We start from the raw sequence: 20,399 nt of genomic DNA on the forward strand, positions 1-20,399 counted from the left end.
GTTCGTGAAACGAAGTCGGCGCTCTGCACCGCCACGAAATTCGATGCTGCTCGAAGCAATTCCAAAAAACAACTAGTATGGATGGAAAACCTATTATTTCGACAACCATCGATACAGGCGGCGAGATACAACGGACAACGGAGTGGGGTATGCGCTACGGTGCGGCGCGTCGTGTTGGGCTGACAACAGCTTAAAAATAATAGGATATAAAAGAAGCAGCTTTTTTGAAACAGTTGCGGGCATAACGCCTGGCGGTCGAGATAACAGGAGTGGGAAAGGAGCGCTGCTGCATCGGTCGATTGTCGATGGAGGCTCGCAACGGGTTGGAGAATAACGCATCAGTTGTTTTAGCTATGTTGTTTTTTTACCTGTTACGAGCATAACAGAACGGCGTTCGAGATAATCGGAGGTTTGAAACAGGTTGGAGAATAACGCATCAGTTGTTTTAGATACATATTGTTTTTCATCCTGTTACGAGCATAACGGGCGGAGGTCGAGATATGGCGCTGTATGTTTCAGTACTTTGTTATTAAGTTTCAATATTTAAGTATTTATTTATTCTGAAAAATTTTCAGAATAATATTTTAAGATTTTTTAAAAATGTATACAGGGTGTTTTGAAAAATCTGGTCATTGATTAATCACGATCCTGCTTAAAGCCCTTGACGTAAAAAGCTGATTTTTGGGAAACGGATTGACTTTAGGGTGTAGAGGTGCGATAAGAAGGGATTTTTCGAAACTCAAATTCTAAGGGGGTGAAACCACTCTCAAATATTAGAATATTTTTTATTTAAAAACTGGTAAGTTTTTCGAAAAAAACTCTTAAACACGTATATTTTATTTTGTTGTTTTACATATTTTGAGATTTTTACAAAATATATACAGGGTGTTTCATAAAATATGACCACTGAGTAATGACTATTCTGCTTAAACTGCTTGACGTTTAAAGCTGATTTTTGGTAAACGGATTGACTGTGGGGTGTAGAGGTGCGATAAGGAGTGGTTTCTCGAATCTCAAATTCCAAGAGGGTGAAAACGCCCCTCAAATATTACAATATTTATTATTTAAAAAACGGTTAGTCTTTCGGGAAAACGATTGGACACGCATAATTTATTTTGTTTTTTTACATATTTTGAAATTTTTTAAAAAATAATACAGGGTGTTCCAAAAAGTTGAGTAATTGATTAACCACGATTCTGCTTAAACTGCTCGACGTTTAAAGCATATTTTTGGCAAATTTCTTGCTATGCTTTATCATCACCATTACAAATTAATAATTCGATGCGAACGAAGTCGCGGGTACAACTTAACAAGTATAGCTAGAGACGTGAGAAATATAAAATAAGAGACGCCCCCCGATGCGCAGTGGACATCCCACAAATTTGCTTCAATCAGATTTTTCGTAGCGTAACTGCATCTCTCTTCCGCCGAATGCGTCCTCTCTCTATCGTGTGCGCGACCGGTGCTATCACCAAGTCTCTTCCTATATTTGTCAAACTGTACATGCTAGTTTAAGTGTAAAATTAATTCAAACTCTAGTGTGTAGTTGGTTTACTTATGAAGAATATACTACACATTTTCTTATATTGCTATTTTTTGACCGCAAATGGTAAAATCACAACGAAGAGCTTCTCGCCCGTCGAGTGAGATGCACTCTGTACACTGCTACGCAATTCAGAATCTACGCGGATCGAGGGGTAGGGCGTAGGTAGATCGGAATTTATAGATATAGACGAGTGGCGGCATTTTGGCTTTTTTATATCGCAATTTGTAAACAGCGCTTATTTGTAAACAACCCCCGTTTTTAGAGAGGTATTTTAGATAAAAATCGATATTTAGAAATGTTATGACACCCTGGAAATACTACCACCGAGCACGTCATTGTTGCAACTGCGTTAATACGCCTGGCGGTGACCGCCTCATACTCTTTCAGATATTTAGCAATAAAATAAAGAAACCTGTTATTTTTAAGCTGTTATTTTAAGCTGTTTTTTATAAATAACTATAACAGTTTCAACTGTTATCTAAAAATAACAGTTTTGCCCATCACTACCGCGTAACAGTTTAAAAATAAATGCTGCTGTTAAATTTTTTTTATAAAAATACATAAAAATCTGACTTAAGCCTTTTATAAAAAGACTTAAATCTTTTTAATGGCTTAAGTTTTTTCTAAAAAGACTGAAATCTTTTTCTATTTCGGAATAAAGATTTAAATCACAAATCATTTTCAAAAATACTTAAATCTTAAGTCTTAAGTCAGCTTTCGAAAAATGACTTACCTAAGCCATTAAAATGATTTAAATCAAAAAATGACTTAAGTTTTCTGTGAGCTTGCAGCTCTGGCTCCATCCTTGATATTCGGCATGCTCTTCTGAGAAGTCCATCTCCACTGACTCGTCCATCCTTCTTTGTTTTGATGTAAATTGTCACCATTCGGCACCGTTTGTTAGAATTGACTGTAAATCCTTAGCTTTGTTTGGATGTATGTTTTATTTGACGACAGGAGAGGGGATTTTTAAAAGACCGATTACTTTCTTGCTTTGTTGAATATAATTTAACTGTCATAATTTATTCTTTTAACTATATTCATTGCAAATCTTCGAAATTAGGGAAAAATAAATTACAATTTGTTGTTCAAAGGAATTCCTATGAGAATTTTGTTTTCTAAATATACCACTACAGCTATATAGTAGTATTATTAATTGTACCTTATTGTAATAATATTGTAACTATGCGATATCTTTAATAGATACTTATTTGTATGAAATATATGCACGTAGAAAGATAATATACTTTTTAATTTTATCAATCATACACAATGCATTTTAAATCTTTATAGTTTACAAAAGTTTAACGTGAGTATAGCTAGTGTGTTATTTTATATGTAAATACTACCCTCGTTCTATGATTCTTTAAGTTCGATTATTTATTAGATTATAAACGACTTATAAGACTTATTTTTTTTATAGTTGAAGGTAAATATAAAAAATTCAGCCGCAATTCAGCAGTTAATAAAATATCAGAATTATTTTCAATTTAATAATTGATATTTTCCCCACTCGCTACCACTTAGATATGTATATAAACATCACAACACAAGCACGCCACATAAGCATATACAGGGTGACAATTTGAAAACGAACAGTATTTAATATTGCCTCTACCGATGATAGTATGAACATTTGGCGAAACACGTCAATTTCCATATCAAGGGGGACAATTTTTGAGGCATTTGTTGTCGTGTTACTTTCAACCCTTTGACCCCCAGGGCACCTACCCCTAAAATTTTAAATGGCAACCCCTATTTCTTTTACCATTTTTGTGTTCCTTATAAAATTCTTAAAAAAATAAGGCAGTTTATGTAGAATTCTATAAGAAACACAAAAATTGTAAAAGAAATAGGGGTTGCTATTTAAAATTTTAGGGGTATGAGCCCTGAGGGTCAAGGGGTTGAAAGTAACACGACAACAAATGCCTCAAAAATTGTCCCCCTTGATATGTAAATTGACGTATTTCGCCAAATTTTCATACTATCATCGGTAGAGGTAATATTAAATACTGTTCGTTTTCAAATTGTCACCCTGTATAAATACCTATACCTATTATCTTTTCTCTAATTATCTCAAAAAATAAATTCAGATCATTACTGTTGAAATTTTCTAAGCTGGTTAAATTTTCCATGTTAATAATATTAAGATGGATAAGTGATAACAGTGAAATGCAATAATAATTGGCAATGATAACAGACAACGTAATAATTGAAAATTATTGAAATTAATGGAAAACACATTCAATCATTTTATATAACATATAATATCAAATAATAATGTGTTATAATATAATAATTATATGATTACAGACATATCAATATAATCAATAATGTCAATAATTTAGCAATGAAAATAATTATATTTTAATATTTTTAGGAAAGTAAAATTAAGTCAGATGGATACCCTGTAGAAACACATCATGTTACCACTACAGATGGCTATATTTTAACATTGCACCGAATTCCCTATGGTAAAAGCAATCGAAACCTAGGTAAAGTGGCATATCTTCAACATGGAGTTCTTTCTTCTTCCGCTGACTGGACGGTTTTGGGAGATAGCAAAGCATTAGGTAACATAATACGTTCTTATTAACTTTTGCACGAAATAATAGTACCTAAGTACAAAATGACTGTTTGTTATTGCATTACTAATATACTGATTGTTTCAATTTGACATTACAAATAATACATTTTTTGCTTGGAAAACGATTTAATGCAAGAATTAAGACTTACTATCTCTGATAGGATTTATTTTATTTTTATTGGTTGATGTAAGTGTATAGATCAATTCTTAGAACTCGGACATTTTGTAAAACTGATAAAATAACTAAGTAGTAATATTAACATAACCATATAAAAAGATAAATTTATATTTAATTCTAAAGTAAAACACTTGATTATGGATGATATTATATAGACAAGGGTAAAACTAACGTGCTCATTGAATTTACATATATATATATATATATATATATATATATATATATATATATATATATATATATATATATATATATATATATATATATATATATATATATATATATATATATATATATATATATATATATATATATATATATATATATATATATATATATATAGTATTGAGAGCAGAATAAGGAACTTAAAAAAGCACAATGAATTAAAATAGAAACAAACCGCTTGTAACTAAAAAAACATGAAAAATTAATTTGATAAAGTACATAGACAAAACTAATTAACGGAAGTTTAAATAAATAACAAGTATATAAAAACCGAGAAAATGTTAAAAATTTGAAATACTGTAAATGTAAAGTTTTTAGTAGAACTTTAATTAGACGAAAATTTGAACACGTTTTAAAGGCAAATAAAATTCTATTTTACAAGTTCCATAAAAATATTCGATGTAATAAGAAAAGTCAAAGCAACAAATATACGATAAGAATAGAATCAGAGAAGGTGACATAATTGAAAAGTGGAAACAGTATGTTGAGAATTTTATTGAAAAACAAAATAACCAAGATAGAATGAGGAATTATCTAAAGCGGAAGATATAATAGAGTTAGATGATAGCAGTAGTGATGTAAAAAGATAAAAATCTACTAGACATATGAATATGGCTGCAAAACCTGGACTATGAGAAAATCAAACGAAGAAAATTTTAGAGCTTTAAAGAAAGATTCTCAGAAAAACCTCCGGTCCCCAACATTACCTCAATTCCTACCAATACAGCATCATACATTATGCCGAGATGAAGGCATTATTATAAGGTACCTGAGGAGGGAAACATCGTTCAAGAAATTAAGTCTTAAAGCCTGAGATTGTCGATCAAATACATAGAATTGACGATGAAAGACTGGTGAAACTTATATGGGAGGAGCTACTAGCAGGAAAGAGGCCACCAGGGCGGGATATCTTGGTAATGAACATACCAGTATCTCAGAATCTAATATATGTTTGAATGTTTGAAGCTGAGACATGGAGACTTATTGTACAGTCAGCCAAAAAAAAAACAGTAAATACACTCAGCAGCCCCCAGTTACAATTCCCTCTTTATTTCAATACTCTCCAATACTCATTTATTTCGTTGCATCGTTATGTTTTCGTTATCTGCCGACGACGGGACGTGGTCGGTTGGCTGTCAGCAATAGGCATGTTCAGTCCTCCGGTATACCGGTATCAGGACCGGTACTTTTCAAAATATTCTGATACCGGTATGACCTTTTACAAAATCGGTATATAGCGGTTTTGGTATCGGTACCGGAAAACCGTTATGGGAAGACCGGTTAAAATCGGTCCCTAAAGACCGGTGTCAATCTGTACAGAAGAATAGGTTCATGATGGTATGAAAATCAAAAAAAAATGTATAAAACAATTTCGGTACCGGTTTTGTGAAAAGCAGCTTGTGTTCCTAGCTCGGACCGCAGAATATGTTCAGGAGCCAAGTACTCGTAGTTTGTTTAGTTTTTTAATATATAGGTTTTTTTATAATAGTAACAAATATAACAAACTTAAAGTATATAAAAAATTAAAGTAGCTTTATCTTATTATATTATATTATCCTCATTATAGCTTAATTATTTTCTTCTCATAACAAAACTCTTATATACAAATACACAAATCATACAGGGAGGTACTGGGTGGTCGTATTAAAAAATCACGGCTTCTTGAAGGCTATGAGGACAATTAATTAAAATGGCAATTGACTGATACATATCATATCGTATATCGTTATATGCTCACTGACACAACAACCAAAACTATTATTTCGGTCTTTCCGATATTCCGGTTCAGTATTCGGTTCAATATCGGTCCTACCGATCTAATTGTTGGAACCGGTATTTCGTGGTACCGGATACCGGTACTGAAATCTTAGGATCGAACAATCAGGAGGAAAATCTTAGCACCCTAGTCAGCAATACAGTTCCGCGGATAGGTGTCGATATTTACTAAGATCTACATCCATCAGTACCGGCACCGGAGAGAGATACGTGGATTCAAATCTATTCGGACCTATTCATTTCTACCGCCCAATGGCGGTCTTTTTTCGACAATTGTCTATGCCGCTAGCGATAATTTTAGCCAGTTCGAACAAATTAACTAGCCTACCCACAAAGAATGCTTACTTAATGTTGCAAGTGAAATAAATGATGCCGCCACATAAGTCTGGATATTATTGTAATGATGGAATAACTGTTCTTTTTGCGTTATTAATGGGAGGCTCTGTAGAAATAAAACAATTAAAATTCTGAGAATTATTTTTAAATTGAAAAATACTTCCACATTCAAAATAAATTCAGATAGCTGGAAATATTTGTCAATCATTGAAAAATTAAAAACAACTATTGAAAAACGCGTGGTGGAAGAACAAATGAAAACAAGTGTTTTTGAAGATGAGCCGATAAGAAAATTATTTTAATTCGATCCACTTAATGCACAGGCGCCTATTTCATGTCTACAATTTTTAAATGAATGCGAATATGAAACGTCAAAAAAGAGGAATAGGAAAAAAATCAATTTATAAGATATTTTTTAAATTATTATTAATAATAGATAAGAGATACATATATAGAGTATGTGCTTTTTGATAAAACTATTTTTGGAGACCTTCAACTTCCGGTTTTGTGTTAAATTTGAATATGATTATCGAAAACAATTCTATCTCAGTTTGATCCAGTATGAAATACGAACATCGTTATATTTTTTTGTTTACTGTGACTAGGAAAAACTTCAAGATTCATGATCGTACAGTCGTGCGTCCGTAGATTAAGATTTAAACTTCTCGTTATTATTTGAATTCAGAAATATCCGATTAAAACTCAAGTGGCATCTGTATTTGTTATTTGTTTTATTCATATTTTTAAAAAGTACAGGTGATATAGCATTGTTAATATAATTAAATCAATTTAATGCCAATAAAAAATCTTTGTGTAGGCGGTACCGAATTATATTCGATATAAATTTATTAATTGTTTTTCTCGAAAGATGTTGATGAAAAGAAACATTGTTTCTATTAATTATTGGTATTCAACTAACAGGCAGAAAACTCAACTGAAAATTTCGGATGTCAGAGTCATGCGTGGCCCAGAATGTGGTACTGATCATTTCTTGGTAGTAGCAAAATCTTCTTTTCTCTACAAACAAAAAATGCAATCAAATGGATTGCCTGAGAAAAATGGAACTCCATTAAGTAATGTCAAGTATAATATCGAAAGTTTGAGGAATGACTCAACTAAATTCTTGTACGAGATGAGACTAGCCACGAAATTAAACAGAATAGGACAAGGCTCTCCAAATGATATGTACGAAAGTCTGAAAACGTGCATACATGAAGCCACAAATGAGGCTCTTGGAGAGAAAATAGTCTCCACGAGATACAGAAAAGATACACCTTGGTGGAGTGAAGAACTAGGAAAGATTGTAGATGAAAAGAAGGCTGCTTATGGGAAATGGTTAAGTACACAGAGCACTCAAGACAGACTAATTTATAATGACAAGAAGAGAAGTGTACAGAAGGAAATAATAAAAGCAAAGAATGAGTACTGGGAAGAAAGATGCCAAGAAGTCAACGTAGAAGCTGGAAACACAAAAGCAAATAAAGCATGGAAAATTATCAACGGAATGCGAAGGCAACATAAAGATACTGCAGGGATGAATATTATTCCGATCGAGGATTGGAAGACTTATTATCAAAATCTTCTGACGGAAAATAGAACCGAATTCATACAAGATCATGAAAGTCATCCTGTTAATCCAACCGAATCTGAGCATCCAACACGAATAAGCTCTACAGATATAAATAAAGCCCTCCAACAAATGAAAAATGGCAAAGCCCCAGGTTTGGGAAATGTTTCAGTAGAACTTTTAAAGGCTGCCCCCTCAGAAGTTTTAGAAATTCTAGCAGATATTTTTAGTAGATGTTTAAATGGAGAAGACCCGCCCAAGGAATGGAAAAAAGCGATTATTACGTCCATATTTATAAGAAAGGGAGCCGACGCGACTGTGAAAACTATAGAGGAATTAGTGGCATTTGTACTGTTGCTCGACTCTATGGCAAAGTACTAAAACATAAGATAGAAGCACAAATAACGGAATCGGAAGAGCAAAATGGTTTTAGACCGGGACGCTCATGTACTGATGGCATTTTCACTCTTAAACATCTAATCGAAAAAAGGCTAGAAAGGGGGTCCACTTGACATTTATTGATCTACAGAAGACTTACGATACAGTCCCACTAAGTAAGTTGTGGGTGTCAATGCAAAATTTTGGTATCAGTAGTTATATTAGTAGTGTTCCAAGCAACAAGAAAATTATATGAGGATTGCAGTAGCACAGTTAAGCTTGGAAACAATATTTCCCAAGAATTTCTTGTGAATAAGAGCTTAAGACAAGGGTGTTCATTAGCACCAACTTTATTTAAAGTATATTTGGAGGAAGTACTAAAGTGTTGGAAGATGAAATGCCGTGGAATGGGAATCCCAGTAGGAAAAGACACTTTATATACCTTACTCTTTGCCGATGACCAGGTCTTAATAGCGGGAGACAGAGACGACTCCAGTTATATATTTAGAAAACTGTATGAGGAATATTCGAAATGGGGCCTAACAATAAACACAAAGAAGACGGAGTACATGGTAGTGGGTGATGACGAACGTGAGGATTTGGATATAGGAATCGGTACAATTAGAAATGTCTGTACATTTAAATACTTGGGCGTCACTTTTACAACAAATTGAAAAAGCACTCAAGATATTGCAAATAAAGTTGGTCAAGGAAAAAGAGTTATCGGTCAACTTAACTCATTGTGGAGTGACAAAATTTCCCAAAAAATAAAAATTCTACTTTATAAAGCCATTGTAGAGAGCATTACCACGTATGGCGCTGAAACGTGGGAGCTAAACAAAGTAGAGAAAAATAAGTTGCTGTCTCTTGAAATGGATTTTTGGCGAAGAAGTTGTCGCATTTCAAGACTACAACACATCTCAAATCAAAGAATACGAGAAATTATAGGAGAAAAAGAAACTATTCTCGACGCCATTGACGGCAAAATACTAAGTTGGTACGGACACCTCCAACGAATGGATGATAACCGATGGCTAAAAAGAATTCATTCATGGACACCAAGCGAAAGGCGGAAACGTGAAAGACCACCTCGAAGATGCAAGCAGGGCGTAGTTGAAGCTATGAATTCTAGGGGCCTTCAGGAAGAAGACTGGACAGACAGAAATCTGTGGAAGTTGAGAAACGGGAGACGACGAATGTCGTAAAAATCCGCAATATTCAACAAACAAAAAATACAGAGTCCGGCAATAGTTCGTCGGGCATTTGTAGCTCCTATAATAAAAATTTAGTCTTAAAATTTGTTTAAGTGCTAACCTAAAGTATGTACCTATTACGATATATTTCGGGAAAATATTTTAACCTCTACAGGGTGGCTCAAAAAAGTGTGAGTGGATCGGGATGATTTTTTTTTAATTTTTGGCTTTCTTTTTGATCATTTTAATCCTAAGATATTAAAAGGATATTATTCAATATGGATTATGATAGTTTCAAAGATATTAATAAATAAGTAAAAATATATTTTTTTCAGCCTTATTTAAAAAAATTATCAGAAATACAAGAAACGTCCTGAAATCAAAACTATATTAGATATTTACTGCAGTAGGTCTGTACTTAACTTTGTTACAGATATCGTAATCTTTAACCATACAGGGTGTTCAAAATTGTATGCCAAACTTTTTAAATTATAAAATACATTTTCTTCGTTTCGAAAGGTGTTTGACACATCGTGTGGGACCGGCTTAATATAATACCACGCATATCCACAAAACAATTAAAAAATCTGAAATACTTTAAATACAAAAAGTGTTCATTCTTTAATTCTCTAACAAAGAAATAACATACAAGGTGTTCAATTAAAAAAAAAACGAAGAAAAACTATTTTATATTCTAGAAAGTTTGACATAGAATTTTGAACACCCTTTATGGTTTAAGATTACGATATTTGTAGCGAAGTAAGTACTAAGTACAGACCCGCTACAGTAAATACCTAATATAGTTTTGGTTTCACGACATTTCTTGTATTTTTAATAATTTTTTAAAAAAGGGTGAAAAAATAGTATATTGTTTTATTAGGAGCAAAAATGAGAATTTTGGTGGCGAGGCTGTACGTTTGACTTACTCCAAATAGAACATGCTCTTTGTTTTTCAAACAACACAAATAATTTTTTAAACAATTTCAAACGTACCAAAGATTCTGTGAAACATATCTATTATTTGCTATCTGTATTTGTTAGTTCTTTAGTAAAAAAATCTTGTTTTCTTATTCAGTTTTTTAAAAGAAACATACATCTATTGCCCTAATATTACGAAAATATATTTTCTCAATAAATTTTTTACCTTCATTTATGTCACAGCTGTGTGTCCTTCTTTGGTACTTATACTTACTCTTTGGTACAAAATGCTTCTTTACGGCTATTTATCTGTCCCAAAGTTACCCAGATAGACGGGGTTATTTTGGGACAACTTTAAAGTGCAATAACTAAAGTACTGCTTAGAATTTTGATTTCATATTTTGGCTATTTTTTGTGTTATAATAAAGATGTTAAATGACACTGCTTAAATGACACTTCATATAACAAGGACTATATCAACGAAAACCCCTAAAAATCGTACCAAAGTTACCTAGGTTAGGTAACAGTTTTACGCCACCTATTTTCTAATAATGAAGTACAAGCTGTAATGAAGTAAATAAACCTAAAGATATATAATACTTATTTATTTCTGATTCCTATATTTTCTTATATATTTATTATATATTTTAGCTTATATGCTGGCTGATGAAGGCTACGATGTATGGATGGGAAATGCTAGAGGTAACTCGCAATCCAGATCCCATATAACATATGACCCAGATAAAAACACGGAATTCTGGCAGTTCTCCTGGCATCAGATTGGTGAGATTGATCTTCCCCAAATGATCGACTACGTCTTGAATGTTACAGGAGCTGACGGGGTTAGTTTTTTTTTAATATAATAGGCAAAATTTGACAAAGTAATGCTTAAGCTGCGCACAGATCTAGCGCGAGACTTGGACGAGGGAGCGACTAACGCGAGACCACTGTGAAACCAGCGCGAGACTGCTTCAATCCATTTTTTGTAGTGATGGGAATAATCGAATTATTTTCACCATCGAATAATTAGTAATAATTCATATTTCACAATCGAATTAATAATTCGAATTATTTAGTAGAATTATAAATTTAACCTAAAAATAAATTCGTCCCAGCTAGTGCTCGTCTAGGGGCTATTTTAAACAAATCTGAACCATTCCATTGCCAAATTGCCATACCTATATTCTATCATTGAATAAAGAATAAAAAAAAAATTCTTTATTTAATGTATTCTATCAACTGTGTAGAAGCCGTTTAATAAACTAACCTAACCATAATTTATAGTTTTAAATTTAAAAGTGCCGAGTTTATGATTGTTATTGTTATGGCCTTTTATAAACATTTCAATTCCTATTGAAAACCTCCTCTTTAAAATAAAAGCTTTTTCTAAAACGATATAAGTATGTCCTTGTTTACGTGTGGTTCATATTTCTTTTTATTTTATTAGTGGCAATCAATAATTATTTAGATAAAAGAAGAAAATTAATTTTAGTGTTCGGCAGGTGTTCGGTGAAATTTGGGTGAGATGGAAATGAACCAAATAATAGTAGTATTCTTTCGTTCTGAACGAAATGAACATTTTCTTAAACTGATTTATTCCTACGTGGTATAGGAAATAACAATGATTTCTGGATTTTTCTATATCGGATCGTTCCTTTCTTTTTCGATTCCCTTTATAAATCATGTTAAGTGAAAATTTTCAGTTGGTTCAGAATGAAAGAATACTACTAATTGCAAATATTCGTCCATAAGAGGTTATATTTTATCTTCATTTGTAATTCGGTTACCACAGATATAATATAAAATACTACTAATTTTTATCTCGATTATATCGAAAAAGATAATCGAATTAGTTAGTTTTAATTTACTATCGAATTAGTCGAATTATTTAATTCGAATTTTCCCAACACTAATTTTTTGAGACACACCTGTGCATGATATACCGTAGTTTAGCGAGATTTCTACGAGTCCGTCCATACTGCGCCTGCACCGCGAGCTTTTTTTTGATCAGCCGTCGAAAAACCGACAGAAGGCGGATAGCAGCGAGACTCCGTAAGGTGGCTAGCGAGATCCGTCCACACTCAAAGCTGCAAGCTCACACAAAACTTAAGAGTCTATTGCGATTACACTGTACTTTCCGATCACCATCAGGGGTCGGGTACAGAGGATGTGTGGCCGAAGAAAATATATATTATATTTCACAAATCTGTCGTGTTAAGCCACACCCAAAATTTCAAATACACGTGCTTTGATTAAGGGTTGATTAAGGTTTGCAGAGCTTCAGCATCTGCCATAAAATAACAGGCAATTTGTTACAAAACCATATAAATTGAGAAAATTTAGTCCAAACAGAGGGAATATTTTGTTGATGTTTGACCATCAAAAATGTGGAATATATGTAGAAAGAGCATTCACTGAGTTAATCTCCGACAGTCCCATTGGTTTGAAAATAAATGGCATTCCAATTAATAATATCCGATATGCGGATGACACAGTGGTATTGGCAGACAATGCAAATGATCTCCAAATCCTTCTAAATAACGTTAACAATGAAAGCCAAAGACTGGGTTTAAACATAAATACTAGAAAAACTAAATTTATGGTTGTTAGCAGAAACAACATTCCAAACACCAGAATTTACTGAAATGGAGAGTTCATCAAGCAGGTCACAAAATTTAAATATTTGGGATGCATGGTTAACGGAACGTGGTATCCAGATCAGGAGATCAAATGCAGGATCAAACAAGCCAGATCTACTTTTCTGAAACTTTGAAGGTTTCTCACAGATAGGAACTTGAACTTCGAACTGAGATACAGAATGGTGAAGTGCTATATCTGGTCCGTTTTGTTATATGGTGTGGAAGCTGGACTGAAGGTAGCAACAATAAACCGAATTGAAGCCTTCGAAATGTGGACCCTACGACGAATGCTAAGAGTACCCTGGGTCGACCGTACTAGGAATGAAAACATTCTCAGAGAAGCTCGTCTAGAAGAACGTGGACTCTTTGAAATCATCAAAAAGAAGAAAATAGCCTATTTGGGATACATACTACGTGGTGAACGCTATCACTTTCAGCGTCTGATTCTCCAGGGTAAAATAGAGGGGGGCAAAGGGGGAATAGGGTAAATCCTAGGAATAGAGAATAGGGTAAATATCCTGGCTAAGAAATATTCGTCGTTGAACAGGCATACAGGACTTCCAAGCACTCCAAGTCGCTGCAATTAATAGAACCATCTGATGAGAAAGAAAAAGATGAACGCTTACGCAGGATTCTGCACGGCATCTTAAGAAGAAGGAGAAGACCATCAAAATCTTAAAAATAAAGAAGTTGTAAAATGTGCTACAATATGGATATAGTATAATCCTTTATCTTTAATTTCCTTCTTCATTTGTGTAAAAATTCCTAGCCAGTTTTACATAAAACGTTAAATGCCGAACGTTTATTTTGCTACTTTTTTGGACTAGTGAAATGGACTCTTAAATCTTTTTTTTTCATTTAAATTATTTTAATGACTAAAGTCATTAAATTTTTGACTGTCTTGACATCTTAACTTGACGGAATTATTTTTATTTAAGAGTCCATTTCACTAGTTTGAAAAAGTAGCAAAATAAGCGTTCGACATTTAACGTTTTATGTAAAACTGGCTAGGTATTTTTACACAAATGAAGAAGAACATTAAAGATAAAGGATTATACTATATCCGTAGTGTAGCACATTTTTAGACAACTTTATTTTTAAGATTTTAATGGTCAAACGTCAACAAAATATTGCTTATGTTTGACTAAATTTTCTCGAAAATAAAGACATAATTTAAAATTCCGTTTCAATACGGAAATAGACTGAAGTTTTGTGATTACATTGATATATAATTTATATGGCTTTGTAACAAATTGCTCGCTATTTTAAATGCTGAAGTTCTGCAAACCTTAATCAAACCTTAATCAAAGCACGTGTGTTTGGAATTTTGGGTGTGACAGGATCACAGGGCACGACAGGATCGGGCTAAGCCTTTAACTGCACCTTTAACAGTCTAAACACATTTTATCTAAAATGTTGCCATTACACAACTGTAAATTTTAAAATCAAATTACATTCATTAATTAAACATGTTAGGATTGATCGAATAATAATATTCAATCGCAGTTAAAAACAATGATAATGTTTTTTGACTGTCATAGATTAATTACTTTGTTTAATATTTTACCATTTTTAATACTAAGTCACCACTTAATATTTAAAAATTAAATAAATATTTCTTTATTTAAAACGATTTTTATCGCTTGATTGAAGATTTTTATTAAGTGGCTCGTGCAGATTTCTCCCACTTCTTTCTCTGTCAATTGCAATTTATATTCGCAGAAAATCGTTATCGAAACAATTCGGAAGTCGTATTTATTTAAATAATACAGAGTAAACTAGATATCATAAGTGTTATTCGTTTATTTTATTAAATTATTTTCCTTACTTTGCAACATACAATAATTTATTTAATAGGGTTTTACTTCTTTTAGCATTTGTATAATGTGGTAATTCTTCTGTGTAACTACTATGTTAAAACAAGCTGTTTTCTTAAAACGCTAGATGCAAAATAAGAATAAAAATAAATTTTTGTTTTTTTGTTTGCTATGCAGCAAGCGACCAAGCTGCTGTTGCTTATAAATATTGTTCAGCTACCCCAACAAAAACAATATACAGGTTGTTTTAAAAAATATATACCATCTCTCATGGGGAGTCCTCACGTAAAAATAAGATTTTTTGTAAACTTATTTTGTCCAAATGATGCCAGAATAGCTCGCAAATGGCAGAATTTTTCCCTACTTACTTGACATTTATTGTTATATTTTGGAAAATTCACATAATAAGTATCTTTATAGATTTTAGCATATGTATTATTCTGATGAATAAACTATGTTATTGTAAAGTTTCATTAAAATCCATTCAGTATTCGTGAAAGAGTAACAAACATCTATACTTACATACAAACTGTAGCGTTGATAATATTAGCAAGGAAAAGAAATATCTTATTTTTACATGAGGAATATCTCCACGAAAGATGGCATATGTTGTTTGAAACGCCCTGTATTTATTTGATATTGTTTTATAATTATTAGTAGTACATTATTGATTATTATGTTAGTATTTAGTATTGCAGAAACCACGATGAAAGTATATTTCAAATCTAAAAACAAAAGCTACAAAAATACAGATAATATATCCACGTAGTGCATGAAGTATAAATACAATATCTTTGATGTATATAATACGATTTCAGGTGTATTATGCTGGACATTCCCAAGGAACTACTGCATTTTATGTAATGACTTCAAGTCGGCCTGAATATAATGACAAAATCAAAGTACAAGTTAGTTTGGCTCCCATCGGTTTTATGAATCACATGACTAGTCCCTTAATGAAAATCATGGCCTTCTGGGATTCCGAACTAGAGGTATGTAATAATCAGATTTAGTACCTATATGGTTAGACACTGAAATATAAAAGAATACTTACTCATAATTTTTTTGGATATACATAAATTTTTTATTTTTTATTTTAACTAAGTACAACTTATCGGATTAATGAACAACAGATTTTTAAAATGATTGAATTGCTAAATATTAGCATATAAATAACTTAGCTGACCAAGGGTGGTGATGGGTATTTTTGAACAATAAGAATAATGAAAAACACTGAAGGGATTCTACAGGATAAGATACATTACAATATTTCATGACCTTTTTTACGTTTTAGCTCTTGTTGAATATTATTGGAATGAACGAATTCCTTCCTAATAATGATTTTATGAAAAATGTCATGTCAGATGTCATATGCAGTGAAAACTCAATAACTCAATTGCTTTGCACTAACACACTGTTTGCTATCTGTGGCTTCAGTTATTCAGAAATGAACACTACTCTATTGCCACTAATGATGAAATATACACCAGCAGGAGCATCGACAAAGCAGCTTTTGCATTATGCCCAAGAGGTTAATTCAGGTATGTTTTATTTTGATAATTATTTCGGATGTTTTCATCTAATAATTTGTCTAATCTAAAATTGGTGTTACGTGTCTACAGACATATATAGGGTGAGACTTAAATAAGTGCGAATATTTTCAGGGTTGGTAGTTCGCGATAAAAGAAACATTACTCAATACAGGGTGTTTCAAAACAAATGCGAAAAACTTCAGGGGGTGATTCCTTGTTCAAAATAAAGGGTAGTTTGCTTCATAAACGTTGGGTCAAAAGTCAACCATTAGGGAGATATTGCGGTACAAAGATGGCGGAAAAATAATGTTTTTATTTTTTATCTTGAAAACGAAAAGAGATAGACTAATAAAATTTTATGGAAGCATTACTGTTATGAAAACACACTTTTTGGTAATTTTTTCACTTTTTTAAAATGAGTGGAAGGGGTTGAAATAAACTACCCTATCATTCTTGTTAACGAAATTTAAAGAAAAATCTTATCAAATACATGCAAAAAAATTAATTTGGATAGTTTAGTTTGTTTAGAAACTTTTTTATCTCTTGTATTTTTTTGATAAAACTCACAGATTTGAAATTAAAAAATAAAATGTAAAGCATTACATGTCAGGACAAAAAAACATTTTCTGATAAAAAATCTAGTGGGCTGCTGTAATTTATTTAGGAAAAAATCTAGTCGGCCGCTGTTACTTTTTAGGATGTTCCTAATATTATTTTATTTGACATTACTCTACTGCAATACGTTATTATCTAGATGATTATTATTATCGTTATTATCACTAGATTCTTAACTAAAAATGTTTTTTGTCCTGACATGTAATGCTTTACATTTTATTTTTTAATTTCCAATCGGTGAGTTTTATCAAAAAAAACACAAGAGGTAAAAAGTTTCTAAACAAACTAAACTATCCAAATTAAAGCATTTGCATGTGTTTGATAAGATTTTTCTTTAAATTTCGTTAACAAGAATGATAGGGTAGTTTATTTCAACCCCTTCCACTCATTTAAAAAAAAAAAATTACCTGAAAGTGCGTTTTCATAACAGTAATGCTTCCATAAAATTTCATTAGTCTATCACTTTTCGTTTTCAAGATAAAAAATAAAAACATTATTTTTCTGCCATCTTTGTACCGCGATATCTCCCTAATGGTTGACTTTTGACCCAACGTTTATAAAGCAAACTACCCTTTATTTTGAACAAGGAATCACCCCCTAAAGTTTTTCGCTTTTGTTTTGAAACACCCTGTATATAAAACATTCTCTTTACCGTTTTCAAATAAGTCCAAAATAATCGGGTTATTTTACTTTGAAAATTAAAAAAAATATATTTTGCTTAAATTTTGAGAACCACTGGATCTTTTCAGGGTTTTCTTTCTTGTAAATTTAATCTACTATCTATGTTGCCATATTATCAAGAAATCATGTTTTTAACTAAAAACTAACTTTTACCACTATTTTCCGTTGAATTTCACTGATATGCATGAGGGAGTTCCAAACCTAACTTTTTTAAAAAAATATTTTTCTGTATACCGGTTGGTCCATGAGTGCGAGGAAGATAGTAATCGTTGTTTTTAACAAAAAATATGAATAATAATTTTATATTGTTCCATAATTCCTAAAGACGCATATCCTAAAAATAGTATGTTTCATACAGGGTGTCCCAAAAAAAGTAATGATAAAATAAGTTCTTTAATTGTAAGCCCCATTTTTCTCTACACAGTTATTGGGTTCAGCATATGGTATATTATTTTTATTTGAAGGACTATACTATACAGTTCTGTTATTTCTTAGCTATATTTCCTTAAACGTCAAAGATAACAGAATAAATCTGTTAAGGAAAGCGAATATGTGATTTTCTTACACAGGGTTTTTCATTTTGGGCGGTCAACATCGTAATATTTAAAATATTATATATATATATATATCTCATTTTTTTTAATACAACACCATGTATATTATTTTTCCCTTATTTATTTGTATTTAGTTTTCCTAAATTTAGTAGATATTCACGTTACTGTTTTACAAAAGGCTCTTTAACCGTAAATGTTTCCCAATGCCACTTCGTGATTTTTTGTCTCATTATTTCTACTGTAATACCACAGTTTAAAGAATACATACATATTACAATACAAATATTACAAGAATACATATATTTATATTCTTTAAACTGTGGTAATACACTACACATATGCATATGCAAACTTTTAAACCGGCTGGCAACCATTTATAACTGCAGAACGGCTGGACCAATATTGATGATCTGTGTTTTGTTGGATTCGTCCCCACCCCGAATAGCAGAATAACTATTTACATATCAAAAAACTTAACAAAAAAAAAACGTTTTTTTTTTAAATTTGGAATTTTTTGAAAAAAATTTTGTTACTTTTTTAGTTTTTTGTTAAAAACAGAATATCTTACAGTAGATTAAATTTACAAGAATGAAACCTAGAAAAGAACCAGTTTTGTTTTGTTTTTAATTTCAATGTAAGCATTCAGAATGTTAAAATTAGTGGTAGATATTTTCAATTAGTAGAAAAAGTTATCAAACTTCTAACTTTTCTTCTAATTATACTTCAAAATTTGCTAGAAATGACATTTTGGACATATTTTGGCCTTTGATTATCTTCCGTCAAGAGAAATTGTGGTTATAAATCAAAAGTTGGTTGTTTTATAAGCTAAATATTAGGCTTTATCTATATGGATACAACTGACTAACACAAGCTGTTGCTAGGATATTCTATTAATTTTAATGGTATTTTTTAAATATTGTGAATGATCTAAGTAAACTAAAAAGTATAAAGTGTAATTGAAACCACTAATTGCGAGGTTCTGAATGAAGCTTAATTGAAAATGACTACCACTAATGTAGATGTTCTCTATGCTTACATTTAGAATTTTAAAATTCTAAATTCTAAAATTCTATGCTTACATTGCCATTAGGGGTTACGTTAGTAAAAACTACTAATTTATTCCACTAACTTCGAGGTTCTGATTGAGGCTTTAAGTTTTAATGAAATAATAGGTATATTATATTTATATGCTATTTTAATAATTTTAACATGCATTGTTTAAGTTTATTGTCAATTGTAGCTGTGTTAATAATTTCGGTTATTTATTTCCAGGTCAATTTCGTCAGTATGACTTTGGACTTCTGTCTAATATGAACAAATATGGTTCACTCTTCCCTCCACAATACGACTTGTCAAAAATAACAGCTCCAGTTTACTTAATTTACAGCCAAAACGACTGGCTTTCTGCTGAAAAGGATGTTGACAAACTCTGTAACGACATTGGCGCTGGTTGCAAAGGAATGATCCTTATGAGCGACTTCCAGTTCAATCATCTTGATTATATGTTTGGTATTCGTGCTCCTACTTTGGTATATAATAAAGTAATTAGTTTGTTTGCTAGACATTGACGAAATCCATCAACTAATAGGAAATGTATTTATTTATTCATTATTATAAATTATCCGTACTATCATAATAAGACAGTTTTGTTCATAAATTTTTGTTTTATTTTTTCTTATATTATATATAATATTAATAAATAATAATATATATATTTAATAATATATAATATTGTTATATATTTTTATTGGCAAACACAATCAGAGCTGCAAGATCACAGAAAACTTAAGGTCTTTTTTGATTTAAATTATTGTAATGGCTTAAGTCTGATTTTTATATATTTTTATGATAAATTTC

General features: G+C 31.6%; 1 protein-coding gene across 1 annotated transcript in view; it reads left to right on the forward strand.

Moving 5' to 3' along the window:
- Positions 1 to 20,199, forward strand: part of LOC115877364 (lipase 3-like) — a 31,271-nt gene extending 11,072 nt beyond the window's left edge. The window contains exons 2-6 of the mRNA XM_030893510.1: positions 3,927 to 4,119; positions 11,356 to 11,546; positions 15,979 to 16,152; positions 16,455 to 16,701; positions 19,815 to 20,199. Coding sequence (XP_030749370.1) covers positions 3,927 to 4,119; positions 11,356 to 11,546; positions 15,979 to 16,152; positions 16,455 to 16,701; positions 19,815 to 20,110 — 1,101 coding nt within the window. The 3' untranslated portion in view covers positions 20,111 to 20,199. The remainder of the gene's footprint in view (positions 1 to 3,926; positions 4,120 to 11,355; positions 11,547 to 15,978; positions 16,153 to 16,454; positions 16,702 to 19,814) is intronic.
- The last annotated feature ends 200 nt before the right edge of the window (positions 20,200 to 20,399 follow it).

Source organism: Sitophilus oryzae, unplaced genomic scaffold, assembly GCF_002938485.1.
Source record: "Sitophilus oryzae breed Bouriz unplaced genomic scaffold, Soryzae_2.0 scaffold_1447_pilon_pilon, whole genome shotgun sequence".
In the NCBI taxonomy this organism is placed as follows: Eukaryota; Metazoa; Arthropoda; class Insecta; order Coleoptera; family Curculionidae; genus Sitophilus; species Sitophilus oryzae.